Here is an 18,161-nt window from a genome sequence, read left to right on the forward strand (position 1 = left end):
ACAAAGGGCTATCATTATCTGTACATTTCTGGAGTTAGAACGATTAATATGTGGGGAAGGGAGTTCTTTTTAGCTAAACATACACTATACAATCAGATTGCACGATTTTCTTTAGATGTAATATAACTGATCTGTATTACAATATTATCTCACTTTTGTTTTTCAGGTGGATTGTTCTGCCGATAAACACCACTTTCCATAGAAAATTAATCTGATGTCTGTGGTTCTCATTTTGTCCACATTTTTCACCTGAGGTGTCGTTGCAATAAAAATAGAACATATTTAAAAGTTTGATTTAATAATTTGAAGTCCTTCCTGTCTGACCGAAATGTAAAATGTCGGATTTGGCGGTATAAAAGGGATGAGTTTTTGTCTGTAATCTACACGTTTCTCTCGGGTACAATGTGAGATTTTGTCCCCAAGCCAGCAATGTTTTATTGGAGAGTCCAAAAAGTCTCTGCTTTCTCAGAGGAGGAAAACACGTGTTCAGGAGACTTTCTAGTGATCTCCACTCTGCAGTACAAACAATACAACGGCCAGATAGACGGGAGCTCCGGCCCCGACCCGCTCCGCATAGTTGCCCTTCCTCAGCAGGCGGTGAACACGACCGACTGGGAACTGCAGACCAGCCCGGGATGATCGGGTCTTGGCCTTAGCCCGAACCTTGCCTCCTTGTTTGCCGCGTCCTGACATGATACCTGGATGATCGGGTTATTCACTGGTAGAATATCACCCCACAGCCACTCCCCTTCATTTATACACTCAGTGCTCTGACGTCACACGCTGTGATTGGTCACCTTTGAATCCAGCCAATAGTGTCCTGACTTGTCTCTAAACCAATCTGTAAAGGAGAAAAGTAAGCATGACGTCACTCCCCATCACATGCCCGAATTCTCCAATAGAAGAGTGAGGAGGGATGAGGTTCATTTGCATAGGGCGCCTATATAAGCAGCACACGGGGGCGGCTCCAGCACATTTTTTCTTCCTAGAGCCGAGAATCTACAATATGGCGGTGCTATGCTGACAGACGGCCTGCATGATAAAAAGAACCATGCTCCTGCAATCGGTAGCAACCCGCGTATTATTCTACCCGACTTTGCTCTACAACGTGTTGATGGAGAAAGTCTCCAGCCGGAAATGGTATGACAGGATCGATGAGACGGTCATCCTGGGAGCTCTGCCCTTCCGGGGGATGAGTGACAAGTTGATTAAAGAGGAGAACGTACGTGGGGTCATTACTATGAATGAGGAGTATGAAACCAGACTGCTGTGTCACTCTTCTCAGCAGTGGGAATCTCTGGGTGTGGAGCAGCTGAGACTCAGCACTGTCGACTTTACTGGAGTCCCATCATTGGAGAACTTACAAAAAGGGGTGGAGTTTGTACACCGACATCAGGAAAAGGGCCACAGTGTTTACATCCATTGCAAGGCTGGAAGATCCCGTAGTGCCACCATGGTGGCTGCCTACTTAATAGAGAGACACCGATGGGATCCAGATGTCGCTTCTGCCTTCATAGCAAATATCCGGCCACACATTTTGATCCGCAGCACACAGCATCAAATTCTGGAGACTTTTTACCTCTCCCTCACTAACTCAGAACCTGCAGGGGGTGGAGGCTGACCTGATGTTTAGCTGCGCAATTTTCTACTTTGTTTTGAATCTAAACGCACATAAGACAGTAGAAAGGGCAGTGACGGTGTGCTGTAACTCAGCACAACCAATAGAATGTAATTTTATATTTGTAAGACAAGTAAAAGCTGAATCCTGATTGGTCCTTTGGCAGAATGCACTTGAAAAAAAAAATTCCCCCGAATCATGCCTGAGCCAGCCAAGTCAGCCCCGGCGCCCAAGAAGGGCTCCAAGAAAGCCGTGACCAAGAGCCAGAAGAAGGACGGCAAGAAGCGGAGGAAGAGTAGGAAGGAGAGATATGCCATCTACGTGTACAAGGTGCTCAAGCAGGTCCACCCCGACACCGGCATCTCGTCCAAGGCCATGGACATCATGAACTCCTTTGTCAATGACATCTTCGAGCGCATCGCCGGCGAAGCTTCCCGCCTGGCTCATTACAACAAGCGCCGCACCATCACCTCCCGGGAGATCCAGACCGCCGTCCGCCTCCTGCCCGGAGAGCTGGCCAAGCACGCCGTCTCCGAGGGCACCAAGGCCATCACCAAGTACACCAGCGCCAAGTAATCCCCCATCATCCCAACACAAGACACAAAGGCTCTTCTAAGAACCACCCACCATTTCCATCAATGAGCTGTCATCACATCGCAATTCTTAGCCCGTTATACATGCCGAATACTCTGCACAGAATTCCATTTACTTAGACACACTGATAACATGTTGCTGGTTTCTAGTTACAAAGAGGAGACACATCTGATTCTTCAGACATGAAATATTTGTTTTATTGATTCATTGTACAAATGTCATGATTTCTACCAGTAATCTCACTATGTATTATTCTAGTTCTACTATGGGGGGGAAATCTGTAACTGGTACATATCTGATAGAGGTCAGTCCCATCATCCTATACAGATCTAATGATGAAACGTGGAATACTTTATTTCCCATCATATAGAAAGGTAGAGATCTATGAAAGAAGTCATCTCACTGTCATGTTCTGTGTGTGGGGGGGGGGGGGGGGATTCGGCATTCTGAGGACTTGACCTAAAAAGAACACATGGAAATGTTTTACATTATTCATTAGTCTTCAGAATCAATTTCTATTCATTCCAGACTAATCAATGCACATAAAGCATAGATGAGACATTTATCCGAGAAATATCATCTGATGATCTCACTGTCGGATTTGGCGGTATAAAGGGCTGATTGTCTGTAATGTTCTTCATTGTTCAGGCGGGAAAATGTGAAACCAGGAATTTGAAATCTGAGCCAATCAGAGAAGTGGGCGTTTCATGCATCAGCCAGTAATGTCTTTCTGATGAGGCTTTCCAAGCAGTGGCGGAACTACCGCCATAGCAACACATGCGGGCGCTATGGGGCCCGCAGTCAAGTGGGGCCCGGTGAGGACAGGCGCCACGGCTCCGCGGGAGATAGCCGGCGGCTCCGCGGGTGGTCCCCGCGGGCGGCTCCGCGGCTCCGCGGGCGGCTCCGCGGGTGGTCCGCGGGCGGCTCCGCGGGTAGTCCGCGGCTCCGCGGGTGGTCCGCGGGCGGCTCCGCGGGTAGTCCGCGGCTCCGCGGGTGGTCCACAGGCGGCTCAGTGAGTGAGAGCGGGCGGTCAGAGGATCCGTGGGAGGCGGATGAGAGTGGCCAGTTAGCTGGTGAGAGAGTGGGCTGGCCAATCAGGGAGCTGACAGGCGGGGAGCATAGAGATGACATCATCTCTGGCCGCCCTGCATCCCTGCAGTGCAGTTCCCCCCTCACTGGGCAGGCAGCCAGGAAGCAGAGAGCTGACATTATCTCTCTGCTGTCTGACTGATAATCTGCTGCCTGACTCAGTGACACAGCAGGAAAGTGGCAGAGCAAGTGACAATCCATAATGTGTGGCAGGCGACGTGGCAAGTGAAAATCCATGACGTGGCAAATGACAATCCATAATGTGTGGCAGGCGATGTGGCAAGTGACAACCCGGGACGTGGCAAGTGACAATCCATAACGTGTGGCAGGTGACATGGCAAGTGACAACCTGGATGTGGCAAGTGACAATCCATAACATGTGGCAGGTGACGTGGCAAGTGAAAATCCCGTGACGTGACAAGTGTCAATCCGTAATGTGTGGCAGGTGACGTGGCAAGTGACAACCCGGGACGTGCAAGTGACAATCCATAATGTATGGCAAGTGACAATCTAGGATGTGGCAAGTGACAATCTGTAATGACGTGGCAAGTGACAATCCGTAATGTGTGGCAGGTGACGTGGCAAGTGACAACCTGGATGCGGCAAGTGACAATCCGTAACATGTGGCAGGGGACGTAGCAAGTGAAAATCCGTGACGTGGCAAGTGACATTCCGTAATGTGTGGCAGGTGATGTGGCAAGTGACAATCCGTAATGTGTGGCAGGTGACGTGGCAAGTGACAACCCAGGACGTGGCAAGTGACAATCTAGGACGTGGCAAGTGACAATCCGTAATGTGTGGCAGGTAACGTGGCAAGTGACAATCCGGGATGTGGCAAGTGGACAATCCACAACATGTGGCAGATGACATTCTGCAACGTGTGACAAGTGACAATCTGCATCTGGTGGCAGGCAATGTGGCAAGTGGACAATCCGCAACATGTAGCAGGTGATGTGACAAGTGACAATCCTTAATGTGTGGCAAGTGACAATCCAGGACGTGGCAAGTGACAATCCATAATGTGTGGCAAGTGATGTGGCAAGTGACAATCCAGGACGTGGCAAGTGACAATCCAGGACGTGGCAAGTGACAATCCATAATGTGTGGCAAGTGATGTGGCAAGTGACAATCCAGGACGTGGCAAGTGACAATCCATAATGTTTAGCAAGTGACGTGGCAAGTGACAATCCAGGACGTGGCAAGTGACAATCCATAATGTGTGGCATAATGTGTGACTTATCTATCTTGGCAAGTGACAATCTGGGATGTGGCAAGTGGACAATCTGCAACATGTGGTAGGTGACATTCCGCAACCTGTGACAAGTTACAATCTGCATCTGGTGGCAGGCGATGATGGCAAGTGACACGCTCAGGGATCCACTGATTTTGCATTATGGTGAGTTGAACTATTTCATTTTATATAACAGAACAGAAATTGGTTAGAAGGCCTGGAGGTCTGCAATGTGTTCCTTCAGGGGCTGCATACAGTATAGTGCATACTTTGTTGTTCAAAATTAATATAAGCTGTTGCCTGGGTACTGTGCCACATGGGTGTGGTAGTCTGTTGTTCAATGGCATTAGTTCATTTTTTTTTTTTTTTGATGGGGGGGGGGGGGGCCCATACAACATTTTGCTATGGGGCCCTGTGATTTCTAGTTACGCCCCTGTTTCCAAGAAATGTATCCTAAGATCTTTCTCCGTTTTCAGCCCAGAAAAAACTTGTTCAGTAGATTTTCCATTGACCCCCATAGCAAACACTCTCTAGCCGGAAGGATTGTTTATTGTAAAGTAAAAGAAAAGACGAGAAGAAATGTGACATTCATTTGCCTAATGTATTTATTATTCTTGGTTAGATAAACTGCCCGACAATTCAGAGGGGCGGTGATCGATGTTCCAGGAGGAAGAAATGTCGGATTATTCTATCTGAGATCATTGTAGTTCCATGGAATTCCGGTGGGAAATCTGAATAATAGAATGTGAAATTTGCACCAATCACAGCTCTGGACGTTTTCTTCTGATAATAAAATGTACTTTTTTTCTTCCAAGGAGGATCTGAGATTTGTTTTCTTTTTCAGCTGAACGATGTTTGATCTCCAGAAGATATTCAGCAGAATTAAAGGATGGAGGACAATGGAAACCAGCCCCTGTAAGGAGATCACATCTTCCTTCACATTAATAAAAATCATATAATTAAATTGCTGTTGGGACTGACAGGTGTCATTATAGCACATTGTCTCCCACCCAAATCACAATTTTAAAGTGGATGTAAACTACTTCATATATGACATTGTAAGGGTGTTAAAATAAAAGTGTGTGCACTGAAGGACTTGGTGGGATGGCTAGAGGCTGGATTCGGTGAGACAGCCAGTGGTCAGGCACTGGGGAATGTTGGTGGTCAGGCTCGAGTGGTGCCCAGGCCTAAAATTCTCTAAGGGGCCCCATAATTTCTGATGGCTGCCCTGCTCCTCGCATCGATTGAGCCTGAGTGACAAACCTTGGGTCTAGGGATGAGCTTCGTGTTCGACTTGAACATCGGCTATTCGCCCGTCCGGCGAATTCCGAACGTTATGGGCCGTTTGCGTCAAATTCGTGTGGCGCTCACGGCCCACAATGCACTGCGTCATCGCAGTGCATTGCTGGCTCATGATTGGCCGAGCATGCACTGTGACCCCGCATGCTTGGCCAATCGCAGCGCCAGCAGTGAGGAGAGCCATGATTGGCCACAGGCAGGATGCTTGTGGCCAATCATAGCTCAGGCTGTGTAGTGCACGCCCCACACTATATAAGGCCACCAGCGCGGCGGCCTTGTGTAGTGTGTTGGCATCTGAAGCAGTGGGTGTTCTGTGTACCTTCAACACAGTACACACCGATCGTTTTTGGACGATTTTCGATCTTGCTGTTGTGTAGTGGTTGTTGTCTGCGTGCCCTGACCGCAGTATACACCGCTATATTTACCTCACCTATATAGCTAGTGATCTATCATTTATAATAGAGCTTGCAGTCAGTAGTGTTAGGAGCTTGTGCGTGCTGTCTGCGTGCTCTGTACCCAGTACACACCGCTATATCCACCTACATAGCTGTTCTCTATTTGAACCCACTTGCCATCTGAGTTATTGGAAGTTGTGTGTGCCTCCAGCACAGCACAGTATACCGTATATACTCGAGTATAGGCCGACCCGAGTATAAGCCGAGGCCCCCAATTTACCCCCAAAAAACTGGGAAACCTATTGACTCGTGTATAAGCCGAGGGTGAGATATGCCTGTCCATCCCTGTGTGTGTGTGTCCATCCATCCATCCCTGTGTGTGTGTGTGTCCATCCATCCCTGTGTGTGTGTGTGTCCATCCATCCATCCATCCCTGTGTGTGTGTGTGTCCATCCATCCATCCATCCATCCCTGTGTGTGTGTCCATCCATCCATCCCTGTGTGTGTGTGTGTCCATCCATGTGTGTGTGTGTGTGTGTACATTTTCTACATTCCCTAAAAGAGAGAACATGCAAATAAAGCATTGCATAGGGGGAGGATGCATGAAGTTGAGAGTTCCTGGGACATTAACAGTGGCGGAATTATCAGGGTCGCAACAGTCGCAAGTGCGACTGGGCCCTGTAATTCTCTGCCACTTCAGGGGGCCCACCGGCAGCCCGCCCGCCGCCCTCCGCCCAAGGGGCCCACCTGACTGTCCGGCCGGGGGTGTGCGTGTGTGGTGTTATTCATTGTCGCTTGTCATGCCGTGGTGAGGGGGGGGGGGGGGCTTCCTTCACCAGCGTGAGAGAAGTGCTCCGTTGGCTCCGCCCCCGCCTATCCAGAGCGACTGTAAGGGAGGCCAGGCGAACACAAAAAAAACAGCCAATTCAGTGAAGGCGGGGGAGGAGCTCTCTGAAGCAAGGCTTCCTGGAGGAGCGGAGGCACGCTTCGTGGAGGAACTTTGTGTCACTCTGCAGTATGCAGGATTCTGAGGAGGGGGAATCGATCATCATCGGTTGATTGGCGGTAAGTCGCCATCCCCCTCCAGATTGTGCCAGCCCGCCACCCCCCTCCAGTGCCACCACCTGCCCTCCAGTGCCCCTCCAGTGCCACCACCACCCCTCCAGTGCCAGCAGCCCACCACCCCCCCCAGACTGTTCCACCCCATCCCCCCCCAGACTGTTCCACCCCATCCCCCCCAGATTGTTCCACCCATCCCCTCCAGACTGTTCCACCCCCACCCCCCCCCCCCAGACTGTTCCACCCCATCCCCCCCCCCCCAGACTGTTCCACCCCATCCCCCTCCAGACTGTTCCACCCCATCCCCCCCCCCAGACTGTTCCACCCCCATCCCCCCCCAGACTGTTCCACCCCATCCCCCCCAGACTGTTCCACCCCATCCCCCCCCAGACTGTTCCACCCCATCCCCCCCCAGACTGTTCCACCCATCCCCCTCCAGACTGTTCCAGCCCACCCCCCCCCAGACTGTTCCACCCCATCCCCCCCCCCCAGACTGTTCCACCCCATCCCCCTCCAGACTGTTCCACCCCATCCCCCCCCCCAGACTGTTCCACCCCATCCCCCCCCCAGACTGTTCCACCCCATCCCCCCCCAGACTGTTCCACCCCCCCCCCCCAGGCTGTTCCACCCATCCCCCCCAGGCTGTTCCACCCCATCCCCCCAGACTGTTCCACCCCATCCCCCCCAGACTGTTCCACCCCATCCCCCCCAGGCTGTTCCACCCCATCCCCTCCAGACTATTTCCACCCCATCCCCTCCAGACTGTGCCACCACCTCCCTCCAGTGCCACCACCACCCCTCCAGTGCCACCACCCCCTCTCCAGTGCCACCAGCCCACCACCCCCTCCAGACTGTGCCACCCGCCCTCCAGTGCCATCACCACCCCTCCAGACTGTTCCACCACCCCCCTCCAGACTGTTCCACCACTTCCCCTCCAGACTGCCACCACCGCCCCTCCAGTGCCACCCTCCCTCCAGTGCCACCATAGTGCCACCAGCCCACCACCCCCCTCCTGTGCCACCACCACCCCTCCAGACTGTGCCACCCCCCCTCCAGTGCCCCCACCACCCCCCTCCAGTGCCACCACCATCCCCCTCCAGTGCCACCACCATCCCCCTCCAGTGCCGCTACCCCCACCTCCCTCCAGTGCCACCACCCCCCCTCCAGACTGTGTCACCACCACCCCTCGAGTGCTACTAGCCCACCACCCCCCTTCAGTGCTACCGCCACCCCCCTCCAGTGCCACCACCCTTCCAATGCCACCACCCGCCCTCCAGTGCCACCAGCCCACCACCACCCCTCCAGACTGTGCCACCACCACCCCCCTCCAGACTGTGCCACCACCACCACCCCTCCAGACTGTGCCACCACCACCTCTCCAGACTGCCACCACCTCCCTCCAGTGCCATCCTCCTCCAATGCCACCATCCCCCCTCCAGTGCCACCACCCCCCCTCCAGTACCACCAGCCCAACACCACCCCTCCAGACTGTGCCACCACCCCCCGGACTGTGCCATCACCCCTCCAGTGCCACCACCACCCCCCTCTAGTGCCTCACCACCCCTCCAGACTGTGCCACCAGCCCCTCTAGTGCCACCACCACCCCTCGAGTGCCACTAGCGTACCACCCCCCCTCCAGTGCCACCACCACCCCTCCAGACTGTGCCACCACCACCCCCCTCTAGTGCCTCACCACCCCTCCAGACTGTGCCACCAGCCCCCTCTAGTGCCACCACCACCCCTCGAGTGCCACTAGCGTACCACCCCCCCTCCAGTGCCACCACCCCCCCTCCAGACTGCCACCACCCACCCTTCAGTGCCACCCCTCCCTCCAATGCCACCATCCCCCCTCCAGTGCCACCACCCCCCGGACTGTGCCAGTGCCACCACCACCCCCCCTCTAGTGCCTTCACCACCCCTCCAGACTGTGCCACCAGCCCCTCTAGTGCCACCACCACCCCTCCAGACTGTGCCACCACCCCTCCAGTGCCACCACCCGCCCTCCAGTGCCACCAGCCCTCCACCCCCCTCCAGTGCCACCCCCCCTCCAGACTGTGCCACCACCACCACCCCTCCAGACTGTGCCATCACCACCACCCCTCCAGCCTGTGCCACCACCACCACCCCTCCAGACTGCCACCACTGCCCTCCAGTGCCACCCCTCCCTCCAATGCCACCATCCCCCCTCCAGTGCCACCACCCCCCCTCCAGTACCACCAGCCCACCACCCCCCCTACAGACTGCCAACACCACCCCTCCAGACTGTGCCACCACCCCCCGGACTGTGCCATCACCCCTCCAGTGCCACCACCACCCCCCCTCTAGTGCCTCCACCACCCCTCCAGACTGTGCCACCAGCCCCCTCTAGTGCCACCACCACCCCTCGAGTGCCACCACCACCCCTCCAGACTGTGCCACCACCCCTCCAGACCCCTCCAGACTGTGCCGCCACCACCACCACCCCTCCAGACTGCCACCACCACCACCCCTCCAGACTGTGCCACCACCCCTCCAGACTGCCGCCACCCCTCCCCTCCAATGCCACCACCCCCCCCCTCCAGACTGTGCCACCACCACCCCCCCTCCAGACTGTGCCACCACCACCCCCCCTCCAGACTGTGCCACCACCACCACTCCTCCAGACTGTGCCACCACCACCCCCCCTCCAGACTGTGCCACCACCACCCCCCCTCCAGACTGTTCCACCACCGCCCTCCAGTGCCACCCCTCCCTCCAATGCCACCATCCCCCCTCCAGTGCCACCAGCCCACCACCCTCCCTCCAGACTGCCACCACCCCTCCAGACTGTGCCACCACCACCACCCCTCCAGACTGTGCCACCACCACCCCTCCAGACTGCCGCCACCCTCCCTCCAATGCCACCATCCCCCTCCAGACTGTGCCACCACCACCCACCTCCAGCACCACTGCCACCCCCCCTCCAGTACCACCGCCACCCCCTCTCCAGTACCACCACCATGTCACCCACCTCCAGGACCACCGCCACCCCTCTCCAGGACCACCATGCCTCTCCAGTACCATCGCCACACCCTCCTCCAGTACCACCACCCACCCTCCAGTACCACCGCCACCCCTCTCCAGGACCGCCACCCCCCTTCAGTACCACCACCCACCTCCAGTACCACCGCCACCCCTCTCCAGGACCACCATCCCCCTCCAGTACCACCGCCACCCCTCTCCAGGACCACTATCCCCCTCCAGTACCACCACCGCCACCCACCTCCAGTGCCACCACCAGCCCCCCTCCAGTACCACCACCACCACCCACCTCCAGTACCACCACCTCCAGTACCACTGCCACCCCTCTCCAGGACCACCATCCCCCTCCAGTACCACCACCGCCACCCACCTCCAGGACCACCACCCCTCTCCAGGACCACCATCCCCCTCCAGTACCACCGCCACCCCCCTCCAGTACCACCACTGCACTGGTGACACAGGTTTCACTCGGGATTCACCTCAAGCTACACTATATTAGAGTTTTCAGTGAATTTCTTGTTACTGAAATGATCTCTTGGGGGATCCAATGTTGATGGATTGGCTCTTTAATTACTAAAACAGTAAACTATTTACACAATGTCATTTTTTATGTGTTATGTATCATTATGTGGTCAACACGATACATAGATTGTTATCCGGATAATTTGAGGACGTTTATCGATCTCTTTTATTACACAGCTATAGAAGGATTCAAAGCAAACATTATACCTGCGTAGGATGTATAGCTGTGTAGTAAAACAGATCGATAAACGTCCTCAACAATATCTGGATAACAATCGATGTATCATGATGACCGGATAATGATACATAGCACATAAAACATGACATTGTGCAATCAGCTGAGACATTTGTATGTTATAACAATATCTGCCATCACATCCCACAAGGATCTCATGTCACCGGCTGATGTTTTTGTTCCAGGCTCCTTCTACTCAGCTATAGATGTGCAGAGTTCTGTATTAGAGGGAAATGTTTCCTGATGGTCACTCTTCACTCATCTAATGTGAAGATCATTCTAGTGCGAGATGTGAGAAGATTGTTTTCTGTGTAGAATTTGTGTAGAAAAGAAGATAGAAGGAAGAATGGGAGCCACACTCAGGAGGATGGTTGTGTTTGCAGCCTCTGTGTTCAGCCTCCTCAGCAGCTCCTGACAGCTGTAAGTGACCCCCGATAAATAAATTAATCAAAGCATATGTTTTTGTTTGTTTGTTTTTTCCAAGAAATTGCGTTCGAAAATGGATACAGTTCAAGTGATGACATGAGATCCTTGTGTGCCTGTCCCCTGACTGAAGGACTTTGTGCCCCTATGATAACATGCGGCAGCTGTGCCTGCTACTATCTCATGGTCAGTGTAGAAGGGATACACGGTGATCAGAGAGCCGTCATTCTGCACTGGGAGGATTGTGGAGAAGTGATACAATGTATTACAAGGAATCTGTTCCGGGACTCCCGGAGATACATCACTGATCACAGGATAGTTGGAGATTAGAGATGTTGCAATACATGGGTGTAGTGGATGGCCTGAAGGAACACATTGTGGGGACTTTATATAATTGACCGGATAGAAAAGTCACCAGTGAAAGGATATAGTGGCGGCACCCCTATTATAATGTATAACCAGGAGGAGAGATGACTGAAAAGGGGCATCAAATACAGCATGTTTTGGTCATTAATTCTTTATTTATTTATTTATTCAATGCATGTATTGATTCATGGATTCATTAACCAAGAAATACGTTGGACATATTAATTTCAGATTGTTTTGGTCTTTGATTTAACTTCAGAATACAGAATCTGCTCTGCTATAGAGATCAATGGAAAGTCTACTAAGCAAGTATTTTCTGGGATGAAAACATAAAGAGATCTCAGAATACATTTCTTTGTAGTCCTCAAAAGAAGATAGTATTACTGGATGATGAAGGAAACGCCCACAGCTGTGATTGGTTCAGATTTAAAATAGCCGTTTTCAAAATGTGCCCGCCAAGATCGTTACAGACACATATTCATCCCTCTTATACCGCCAAATCCGACACCGAGGAGATCATCGGATGAGACATTTATCGGAGAAATATGATTAGTACTCTTATGTCTTTAGTCCGGAATGATTAGGAAAGAATTGTCTTTGTTACTGAACCATGAGAAAACACTTCTATATGTTCTCAGAATCCAGCATCTCACCACTGCTACACACAGAACACGATAGAGAAATGTCTTCTATTATAAATCTCTACCTTCTATATGATGGGGAAATTAAGTCATGATCACATACAGATCTGATTATGAAAAGTTCATGTCACTGACAGATAGATAGATAGATAGATAGATAGATAGATATTGTTCTCTTTCGGACATTTATGAGTTAAGATCGTCCTCATATCACAACCAGAATATGTATAAAAAGAACTGTGAAATAAATAGTAGTAATCATGACACAGATACATATGTACAGAGAACGAATAAAGTAAAAAAATATATATATATATATATTGTCTGAAGATCGGTTTCCCCCTCTGTAACACGCAATTTGCCAAATATTTACAAAGTTCTAAGAATGTGACATTCTCTGCAGAAAACCAACACGCTGTGACCCCGCCCCTTTCCATTAGTCTCCTATCAGGTCCGCTGTAAACTTAAGCCGGTGAAAAAAACAAGGGGTTATCCGTGTATATTTTTCATTTTCAGAGAACTATTTTATAGATATGACATTATTATTGACAATAGTATCTGGTGATTGTGGTTTCTGTTATGAAGAGTCCAAAAAATATATATTTTCGGTACAATCTTCGAAGGATAGCTATAAAATCAATAAGACGGAAGAATCTATTTGTCTTCTCTAGATGTATTTCTGTTGCCTTAATATTTTTCCAAACAGCAGAATGTTTAGGAGCCTAACGTGGAAAAACAAATCTATTCTGTGTAATGAATGGGTGTGACTCCGCCTTTTCTCAGGGTGGTTTCCATCAGGTCCGCACAGTCTCTATAAAAAAGAGGGCGGACAGACCTTCAGCTATTCTCAGTTTATCTTTGTAACAGGGAAGAGTTATCATGTCTGGTCGCGGTAAAGGAGGGAAGGGTCTGGGGAAAGGAGGCGCCAAGCGGCACAGGAAGGTGCTCCGGGACAACATCCAGGGCATCACCAAACCCGCCATCCGACGTTTGGCCCGCAGAGGGGGTGTCAAGCGCATCTCCGGACTCATCTATGAGGAGACCCGCGGGGTGCTCAAAGTCTTCCTGGAGAATGTCATCCGCGATGCCGTCACCTACACCGAGCACGCCAAGAGGAAGACCGTCACCGCCATGGATGTCGTCTATGCTCTCAAACGCCAGGGCCGCACTCTCTACGGATTCGGAGGCTAAACCCTCATAGACACCTACCCACTTCACTGAAACAAAGGTCCTTCTCAGGGCCACCCACCTTCTCATACAAAGGGCTATCATTATCAGTACATTTCTGGAGTTAGAACGATTAATATGTGGGGAAGGGAGTTCTTTTTAGCTAAACATACACTATACAATCAGATTGCACGATTTTCTTTAGATGTAATATAACTGATCTGTATTACAATATTATCTCACTTTTGTTTTTCAGGTGGATTGTTCTGCCGATAAACACCACTTTCCATAGAAAATTAATCTGATGTCTGTGGTTCTCATTTTGTCCACATTTTTCACCTGAGGTGTCGTTGCAATAAAAATAGAACATATTTAAAGTTTGATTTAATAATTTGAAGTCCTTCCTGTCTGACCGAAATGTAAAATGTCGGATTTGGCGGTATAAAAGGGATGAGTTTTTGTCTGTAATCTACACGTTTCTCTCGGGTACAATGTGAGATTTTGTCCCCACAGCCAGCAATGTTTTATTGGAGAGTCCAAAAAGTCTCTGCTTTCTCAGAGGAGAAAACACGTGTTCAGGAGACTTTCTAGTGATCTCCACTCTGCAGTACAAACAATACAACGGCCAGATAGACGGGAGCTCCGGCCCCGACCCGCTCCGCATAGTTGCCCTTCCTCAGCAGGCGGTGAACACGACCGACTGGGAACTGCAGACCAGCCCGGGATGATCGGGTCTTGGCCTTAGCCCGAACCTTGCCTCCTTGTTTGCCGCGTCCTGACATGCTGGATGATCGGGTTATTCACTGGTAGAATATCACCCCACAGCCACTCCCCTTCATTTATACACTCAGTGCTCTGACGTCACACGCTGTGATTGGTCACCTTTGAATCCAGCCAATAGTGTCCTGACTTGTCTCTAAACCAATCTGTAAAGGAGAAAAGTAAGCATGACGTCACTCCCCATCACATGCCCGAATTCTCCAATAGAAGAGTGAGGAGGGATGAGGTTCATTTGCATAGGGCGCCTATATAAGCAGCACACGGGGGCGGCTCCAGCACATTTTTTTCTTCCTAGAGCCGAGAATCTACAATATGGCGGTGCTATGCTGACAGACGGCCTGCATGATAAAAAGAACCATGCTCCTGCAATCGGTAGCAACCCGCGTATTATTCTACCCGACTTTGCTCTACAACGTGTTGATGGAGAAAGTCTCCAGCCGGAAATGGTATGACAGGATCGATGAGACGGTCATCCTGGGAGCTCTGCCCTTCCGGGGGATGAGTGACAAGTTGATTAAAGAGGAGAACGTACGTGGGGTCATTACTATGAATGAGGAGTATGAAACCAGACTGCTGTGTCACTCTTCTCAGCAGTGGGAATCTCTGGGTGTGGAGCAGCTGAGACTCAGCACTGTCGACTTTACTGGAGTCCCATCATTGGAGAACTTACAAAAAGGGGTGGAGTTTGTACACCGACATCAGGAAAAGGGCCACAGTGTTTACATCCATTGCAAGGCTGGAAGATCCCGTAGTGCCACCATGGTGGCTGCCTACTTAATAGAGAGACACCGATGGGATCCAGATGTCGCTTCTGCCTTCATAGCAAATATCCGGCCACACATTTTGATCCGCAGCACACAGCATCAAATTCTGGAGACTTTTTACCTCTCCCTCACTAACTCAGAACCTGCAGGGGGTGGAGGCTGACCTGATGTTTAGCTGCGCAATTTTCTACTTTGTTTTGAATCTAAACGCACATAAGACAGTAGAAAGGGCAGTGACGGTGTGCTGTAACTCAGCACAACCAATAGAATGTAATTTTATATTTGTAAGACAAGTAAAAGCTGAATCCTGATTGGTCCTTTGGCAGAATGCACTTGAAAAAAAAAATTCCCCCGAATCATGCCTGAGCCAGCCAAGTCAGCCCCGGCGCCCAAGAAGGGCTCCAAGAAAGCCGTGACCAAGAGCCAGAAGAAGGACGGCAAGAAGCGGAGGAAGAGTAGGAAGGAGAGATATGCCATCTACGTGTACAAGGTGCTCAAGCAGGTCCACCCCGACACCGGCATCTCGTCCAAGGCCATGGGCATCATGAACTCCTTTGTCAATGACATCTTCGAGCGCATCGCCGGCGAAGCTTCCCGCCTGGCTCATTACAACAAGCGCCGCACCATCACCTCCCGGGAGATCCAGACCGCCGTCCGCCTCCTGCCCGGAGAGCTGGCCAAGCACGCCGTCTCCGAGGGCACCAAGGCCATCACCAAGTACACCAGCGCCAAGTAATCCCCCATCATCCCAACACAAGACACAAAGGCTCTTCTAAGAACCACCCACCATTTCCATCAATGAGCTGTCATCACATCGCAATTCTTAGCCCGTTATACATGCCGAATACTCTGCACAGAATTCCATTTACTTAGACACACTGATAACATGTTGCTGGTTTCTAGTTACAAAGAGGAGACACATCTGATTCTTCAGACATGAAATATTTGTTTTATTGATTCATTGTACAAATGTCATGATTTCTACCAGTAATCTCACTATGTATTATTCTAGTTCTACTATGGGGGGGAAATCTGTAACTGGTACATATCTGATAGAGGTCAGTCCCATCATCCTATACAGATCTAATGATGAAACGTGGAATACTTTATTTCCCATCATATAGAAAGGTAGAGATCTATGAAAGAAGTCATCTCACTGTCATGTTCTGTGTGGGGGGGGGGGGGGGGGGATTCGGCATTCTGAGGACTTGACCTAAAAAGAACACATGGAAATGTTTTACATTATTCATTAGTCTTCAGAATCAATTTCTATTCATTCCAGACTAATCAATGCACATAAAGCATAGATGAGACATTTATCCGAGAAATATCATCTGATGATCTCACTGTCGGATTTGGCGGTATAAAAGGGCTGATTGTCTGTAATGTTCTTCATTGTTCAGGCGGGAAAATGTGAAACCAGGAATTTGAAATCTGAGCCAATCAGAGAAGTGGGCGTTTCATGCATCAGCCAGTAATGTCTTTCTGATGAGGCTTTCCAAGAAATGTATCCTAAGATCTTTCTCCGTTTTCAGCCCAGAAAAAACTTGTTCAGTAGATTTTCCATTGACCCCCATAGCAAACACTCTCTAGCCGGAAGGATTGTTTATTGTAAAGTAAAAGAAAAGACGAGAAGAAATGTGACATTCATTTGCCTAATGTATTTATTATTCTTGGTTAGATAAACTGCCCGACAATTCAGAGGGGCGGTGATCGATGTTCCAGGAGGAAGAAATGTCGGATTATTCTATCTGAGATCATTGTAGTTCCATGGAATTCCGGTGGGAAATCTGAATAATAGAATGTGAAATTTGCACCAATCACAGCTCTGGACGTTTTCTTCTGATAATAAAATGTACTTTTTTTCTTCCAAGGAGGATCTGAGATTTGTTTTCTTTTTCAGCTGAACGATGTTTGATCTCCAGAAGATATTCAGCAGAATTAAAGGATGGAGGACAATGGAAACCAGCCCCTGTAAGGAGATCACATCTTCCTTCACATTAATAAAAATCATATAATTAAATTGCTGTTGGGACTGACAGGTGTCATTATAGCACATTGTCTCCCACCCAAATCACAATTTTAAAGTGGATGTAAACTACTTCATATATGACATTGTAAGGGTGTTAAAATAAAAGTGTGTGCACTGAAGGACTTGGTGGGATGGCTAGAGGCTGGATTCGGTGAGACAGCCAGTGGTCAGGCACTGGGGAATGTTGGTGGTCAGGCTCGAGTGGTGCCCAGGCCTAAAATTCTCTAAGGGGCCCCATAATTTCTGATGGCTGCCCTGCTCCTCGCATCGATTGAGCCTGAGTGACAAACCTTGGGTCTAGGGATGAGCTTCGTGTTCGACTTGAACATCGGCTATTCGCCCGTCCGGCGAATTCCGAACGTTATGGGCCGTTTGCGTCAAATTCGTGTGGCGCTCACGGCCCACAATGCACTGCGTCATCGCAGTGCATTGCTGGCTCATGATTGGCCGAGCATGCACTGTGACCCCGCATGCTTGGCCAATCGCAGCGCCAGCAGTGAGGAGAGCCATGATTGGCCACAGGCAGGATGCTTGTGGCCAATCATAGCTCAGGCTGTGTAGTGCACGCCCCACACTATATAAGGCCACCAGCGCGGCGGCCTTGTGTAGTGTGTTGGCATCTGAAGCAGTGGGTGTTCTGTGTACCTTCAACACAGTACACACCGATCGTTTTTGGACGATTTTCGATCTTGCTGTTGTGTAGTGGTTGTTGTCTGCGTGCCCTGACCGCAGTATACACCGCTATATTTACCTCACCTATATAGCTAGTGATCTATCATTTATAATAGAGCTTGCAGTCAGTAGTGTTAGGAGCTTGTGCGTGCTGTCTGCGTGCTCTGTACCCAGTACACACCGCTATATCCACCTACATAGCTGTTCTCTATTTGAACCCACTTGCCATCTGAGTTATTGGAAGTTGTGTGTGCCTCCAGCACAGCACAGTATA

The 18,161-nt window shown here is 50.5% G+C and overlaps 4 protein-coding genes and 1 pseudogene across 4 annotated transcripts; all 5 read left to right on the forward strand.

Annotated features, from left to right (window-relative positions):
- Positions 1-1,003: 1,003 nt before the first annotated feature.
- On the forward strand, positions 1,004-1,622 carry LOC143927286 (phosphatidylglycerophosphatase and protein-tyrosine phosphatase 1-like). The gene has a single exon (XM_077451290.1). The coding sequence runs from the start codon at positions 1,037-1,039 to the stop codon at positions 1,619-1,621; it is 585 nt and encodes a 194-aa protein (XP_077307416.1). The 5' UTR covers positions 1,004-1,036; the 3' UTR covers position 1,622.
- A 194-nt stretch (positions 1,623-1,816) lies between these two features.
- LOC143927287 (histone H2B 1.1-like) lies at positions 1,817-2,622 on the forward strand. The gene has a single exon (XM_077451291.1). The coding sequence runs from the start codon at positions 1,817-1,819 to the stop codon at positions 2,192-2,194; it is 378 nt and encodes a 125-aa protein (XP_077307417.1). The 3' UTR covers positions 2,195-2,622.
- A 10,480-nt stretch (positions 2,623-13,102) lies between these two features.
- Positions 13,103-13,714, forward strand: LOC143926899 (histone H4). The gene has a single exon (XM_077450938.1). The coding sequence runs from the start codon at positions 13,352-13,354 to the stop codon at positions 13,661-13,663; it is 312 nt and encodes a 103-aa protein (XP_077307064.1). The 5' UTR covers positions 13,103-13,351; the 3' UTR covers positions 13,664-13,714.
- Positions 13,715-14,733: 1,019 nt separating this feature from the next.
- LOC143927289 (phosphatidylglycerophosphatase and protein-tyrosine phosphatase 1 pseudogene) lies at positions 14,734-15,347 on the forward strand (annotated as a pseudogene).
- A 194-nt stretch (positions 15,348-15,541) lies between these two features.
- On the forward strand, positions 15,542-16,352 carry LOC143927288 (histone H2B 1.1-like). Its single transcript, XM_077451292.1, has one exon. The coding sequence runs from the start codon at positions 15,542-15,544 to the stop codon at positions 15,917-15,919; it is 378 nt and encodes a 125-aa protein (XP_077307418.1). The 3' UTR covers positions 15,920-16,352.
- The last annotated feature ends 1,809 nt before the right edge of the window (positions 16,353-18,161 follow it).

Source organism: Lithobates pipiens, unplaced genomic scaffold (genome assembly GCF_037356315.1).
Source record: "Lithobates pipiens isolate NorthernLeopardFrog02 unplaced genomic scaffold, aLitPip1_a1.2 Scaffold_23, whole genome shotgun sequence".
Classification (NCBI taxonomy): Eukaryota; Metazoa; Chordata; class Amphibia; order Anura; family Ranidae; genus Lithobates; species Lithobates pipiens.

What these genes read in the sequence shown, in the direction of transcription:
- LOC143927288 (XM_077451292.1), top strand. Translation starts at nt 15,542, where the DNA reads ATGCCTGAGCCAGCCAAGTCAGCCCCGGCGCCCAAGAAGGGCTCCAAG.
- LOC143927287 (XM_077451291.1), top strand. Translation starts at nt 1,817, where the DNA reads ATGCCTGAGCCAGCCAAGTCAGCCCCGGCGCCCAAGAAGGGCTCCAAG.
- LOC143926899 (XM_077450938.1), top strand. Translation starts at nt 13,352, where the DNA reads ATGTCTGGTCGCGGTAAAGGAGGGAAGGGTCTGGGGAAAGGAGGCGCC.
- LOC143927286 (XM_077451290.1), top strand. Translation starts at nt 1,037, where the DNA reads ATGATAAAAAGAACCATGCTCCTGCAATCGGTAGCAACCCGCGTATTA.